Here is a 4982-nt window from a genome sequence, read left to right as displayed (position 1 = left end):
AATTGACAGGTGACTTTTTAGAAGTTGAAGTAGTTACTACACTCAAACAAATGGCACCTATGAAAGTGCCTGGCCCAGATGGGATGCCGCCACTATTCTACCAGCATTTTTTGCCTCTGATTAAAGGTGACTTACCCAATCTATCCTATCTTGGTCTAATTCTGATATGTTACCTGAATCAGTTAACCACACTTTTATCACCCTTATACCTAAGAAAAAAAAGTCTTGAGCATGCGTTTGATTTTTGCCCTATTAGTTTATGTAATGTACTTTATAAACTTTTCTCAAAAGTTTTGGCAAATTGATTTAAAAAATTTCTACCATCTATTATTACCGAGCATCAATATGCATTTGCTAAGGATCGTCTTATCACAAATAATATCTTAGTTGCATTTGAAACATTACATTGCATGAAAAATTATTCTAATGGGTCATCAGGATACATGGCACTCAAGCTTGATATGAGTAAGGCCTATGAAAGGGTGGAAAAGGATTTTTCTCGAACAACTAATGAGGAAGATGGGTTTCTATGAGAGGTGGATTAATCTTATCATGGTATGTGTTCAAATAGTGACTTATTCCATCCTTGTGAATGGAGAGCCTAAGGGTTTGATTACACCTTCTAGAGGCCTTAGACAAGGCGACCTTCTCTCGCCTTTCCTATTCTTACTATGTACCGAGGGCTTACATGGGCTTATAAAACAAGCAATGGCAAAGGGAGATATTACTGGTTTTGCACTATGTAAACGAGGGCCAAAACTAACCCACTTGTTTTTTTTTTTTTTGTAGATGACAACCTTCTTTTTTGTAGGGCTACTCCTATAGAATGTGGGAAAGTGATGGACCTCCTATTTGCCTATGAAGGGGCTTCGGGACAGAAAGTAAACAGGGAGAAAACTGCTATCTTTTTTAGCAAAGCGGTCAATGAAGCTTCTAGATAGCTTATAAAAGGGATTCTTGGCATTCGAGAGATCCAGCATTGTGAAAAATACCTGGGGCTTCCTTCACTAGTAGGGAAAGGAAAAAAAGCTAGCTTTGCCTACTTAAAGGAGAGGGTGTGGGAGAAAACTACAAGGATGGAAAGGAAATCTACTATCACAAGCAGGACGTGAAGTATTAATTAAGTTGGTCATACAAGTTATCCCTACCTATGCTATAGGTTGTTTCAAGCTCCCATTGGGCTTGTGCCATGAAATTGAAGTTCTCATAGGCAAGTTTTGGTGGGGACAACGAGGTGACAAAAGGAAGATCCATTGGTTCAAATGGGATAAGATGATAAAGTCCAAGTTGGTTGGAGGTATAGGCTTTCAAGATTTAGCACTTTACAATGATTCCCTATTGGCAAAGCAAGCATGGCACTTATTGGAAGATCGAAAGTCTCTTTTTTATCGAGTTTTCAAGGCTCGGTTTTCCTTCATTGTTCCATAATGGAGGCATTAGATTCTAGAGTGGGCTCTTATGCTTGGAAAAGCATATTACACGGCAGAGATGTAATTGCCCGGGGCTCATGTTGGCACATTGGAAATGGAAGGACAGTGAAGATATGGTAGCAACACTGGCTACCCACAAAACATCCAACCCTAGTCTCCTCTCCAATTCTTGATTCACTAGAGGAGGCAACCATGGACCTCCTTATTGACCCTCTAACCCGACAGTGGAACACAGAATTAATAGATGGCATTTTTATCCCAAGTGAAGCTAACCTGATCAAGAATATCCCCTTATCCAGAACAGAGTCTGAAGATAAGATCTACTGGCCATTAACACAAAATGGACAATATACGTGCAAGAATGAATATGACGAGGCAAGCCAAGACATGTACAGTCCTCAAGACTCGAGCTTTTAGAAAGGTGTTTGGTCTCTCTGAGTTCCAAATAAAGTTAAGAATCTTATGTGGAAAGCGTGTAAGAATTCGATTCTCACTAAGTTGAATCTGTTGAGGCGAGCTATCATCGTTGATCCCCTATGTGATAGGTGCAAGAGTGAGGCAGAATCACCATTGCATGCTCTATGGCTTTGTAATGAGCTGGACCCGATTTAGACATCTTATGCAGAATGGAATTTTCGAAGCACTAGGTACTTTGTAGACTATAAAGAACTATTATCATGGATTTTGACCAACCACTCAAACCCAGAACTCTTTGCTATGATAGCTTGGTCCATCTGGAACCAAAGAAATCAAGTAAGGATGCATACCCCTTGTTGCAACGTGTATTGCATTGCCTAGGTATCTAAAGAATGCTTGGAAGAGTTCACAGCGGTAATCTCACCCCCCCCCCCCCCCCCAAACCGCCTCCCTACCCGAAGCCCAGCATTGTGAGGAAACCTCCTTAAAATCAACTTCGATGGTGCAGTTTTTCGAACGGAAAATAGAAGCGATGTTGGGGTTGTTATCCAAAATTTTGAAGCCTTGGTTCTTGCCTCTCTATCCCAATAGCTTCCCCAAGCTTACCAACCTCTTGAGGTGGAGGCTCTAGCAGTGGTCCAAGCCCTGGAATTTGGAGCAGAAATTGGAGTAAAAGAAGTGGTTATGGAGGGTGACTCGGAGATTATTGTTAATGCACTGAAGGTAGATGGTTCCGCTGTGGGTCAGTAGCATTAATCTTGCAAGATGTAGCTTTATTCTCTAGTTTTTTCATTAAATTACTATACTCCCATGTTAGGAGGGAAGGTAATAAACTTGCCTATAGTTTGGTTAGATATTGCTTAAATGTCATAGACTATGCTGTGTGGATGGAGGATGTTCCACTACCTTCTTTTTCTGTTACGCAGGCTAATCTAGCCAATCGTTGATTAATAAAACTTATTCAGTTCTTCCTTCTCAAACCAAAAAAAAAAAAAAAAAAATTCCTAAAATCTCTATAAAGAATTATATATTATGATAATTCAATAAACTACAATGATGGAAGAGGCGAGATTCAACTATTGGTTCTTCGAATAAAAGAGAGTATGTTATATCACTGAATTACAAGGTTGTTAGTTGTGCAATGATATTCTTATAAGGTTTTTTTATAGTAAAAAATTCAACAAAGAATCTCAAAAATCTTAAATTTCCATTATTTTCCTTGTTTCCTTTTACATTTCTAGTTACTATTTATCTACCATTAACTACCAAAATACTACCATGTGCATATCATTTTCATAATGCAGTTAGTGAAGTAGAGGGCTTAGAGGAATAGGGAATTGTAAAACAGTATTAAGTGTCTTTTGTGTTTAGAGATTAAATTGGATATTTTTGAAAAGTCTTAGTAATACTGGGCTTTAGCCCAAAATACCCAAAAAAAAAAAAAAAAATCCTAAGGTTTAGGATAAAGGTACTGCCAAGTACCAAAAATTTTTAGACCTTGGGGTATTTTTGACATTTTATTATTCAGTTATGGATATTTTAGACTTTGCTCAGTAAAATATTCTAGAAATAAATAATTTACGTTTAATTGTAAGAGTAACAAAATAAAAGTATAGAAGTATTCACTGATTTCCAAAACATAAATTGGTTGGTTTCATACATAAAGGAAAAATTGTGAATTACCTAAAATAGGGGACAAATTCCCCCCCCCCCCCCTTTTTTNGGCAAAAGATCCCTCCGTCATGTTCCTAGCCGAGACATGGGCGTATGAAGCAAGGCTTGATCGTGTGCTACATAATTTTAATTTCGATAATAAGTGGGTTCTCTCAAGTGATAACATGGGCGGTGGCTTGGCACTCCTCTAGAAAGACTCAGTGTCTATTAGTGTAGAGGACTCTTCCAAATACTGCATTGATGCTCTAATAGATAAAGGCTCGGACCAGGTTTGGCACTTTACAGGCTTTTACGGCAAACTTATAACTTCTAAGTTCTTTGAAGCGTGGAATAAACTTAAGAGTTTGAACACCCTCCCTCATATCCCTGGCTGTGTGCAAGGGACTTCAATGAGATTACAAGACAAGATGAAAAGTTAGGTGGTGCTCTTCGGAATCACAATCAAATGCAGTTGTTCAGAGAGGTAATTGATGAGAGCAACTTCATGGATTTGGGTTTTGTGGGTTTGAATTTTACATAGAGTAAACATTTCAAGGACGGGCACTCTATATAGGAAAGGTTAGACTGGGGTTTAGCTACAAACTCCTAGTTTCATCGTTTTCCTAGAACTCGGGTCTACCACCTACTGTGTCTATCATCGAATCATTGCCCACTCCTCATCAACCCCATGGGTTTGGACCTTCCCCCTCAAAAAAGGTTTTTGTTTTGAGGAGATGTGGCTCTCCGATAGCAGATGTGGAGAGATTGTTGAAGTGGTATGGAATTCTTGTGCTACATGGGATACAGTGGGCTCGATCATCAGTAGGGAGGATAGGTGTGGTAAATACTTGGAATGGTGGAATAAAAATGTGTTTGGAAATGTCAAACGTGAGCTGGAAAAGAAGAAAAAAGCATTGCTTAAGGCTGAGAGAGAAGCTTTGCACAATGGCCTTAATTTTCAGGTCCGTGAGTTACAATTGGAGATTAATATTTTGCTTGACAGGGAGGCTAGGATGTGGAACCAGGGAGCTTGTATTTTATGGCTTAGCAATGGAGATAATAACACCATATATTTCCATAGCAAGGCCACACACAGATTCAGAAAAAATTCAATTATAGGACTCTTTGATGCCTCCAATAGATGGGTAGACCAATCCAAAACCATAGCCACTGTTTTGGAAGATTTCTACAAGCAGCTTTTCTCCACATCTTGCCCAAGTTCTATGGCTTCAGTTTAGGAAAATGTTCCAGCCATGATTTCACCAGAAGTGAATGAGCAATTGACAGGTGACTTTTTAGAAGTTGAAGTAGTTACTACACTCAAACAAATGGCACCTATGAAAGTGCCTGGCCCAGATGGGATGCCGCCACTATTCTACCAGCATTTTTTGCCTCTGATTAAAGGTGACTTACCCAATCTATCCTATCTTGGTCTAATTCTGATATGTTACCTGAATCAGTTAACCACACTTTTATCACCCT

General features: G+C 39.0%; 1 protein-coding gene across 1 annotated transcript; it reads left to right on the top strand.

Annotated features, from left to right (window-relative positions):
* The first annotated feature begins 4234 nt into the window (after nucleotides 1–4234).
* On the top strand, nucleotides 4235–4738 carry LOC112012883 (uncharacterized). Its single transcript, XM_024045258.1, has one exon. It carries the CDS (start codon nucleotides 4235–4237, stop codon nucleotides 4736–4738), a length of 504 nt encoding a protein of 167 aa, XP_023901026.1.
* The last annotated feature ends 244 nt before the right edge of the window (nucleotides 4739–4982 follow it).

This window comes from Quercus suber, unplaced genomic scaffold (assembly GCF_002906115.3).
Source record: "Quercus suber isolate HL8 unplaced genomic scaffold, Cork oak 2.0 scaffold_513, whole genome shotgun sequence".
Classification (NCBI taxonomy): Eukaryota; Viridiplantae; Streptophyta; class Magnoliopsida; order Fagales; family Fagaceae; genus Quercus; species Quercus suber.
This window is presented reverse-complemented; position numbering and strand designations above follow the sequence as displayed.

Excerpts from the sequence above, each read along its gene's own strand:
- LOC112012883 (XM_024045258.1), top strand. The coding sequence starts at position 4,235 with ATGTGGCTCTCCGATAGCAGATGTGGAGAGATTGTTGAAGTGGTATGG.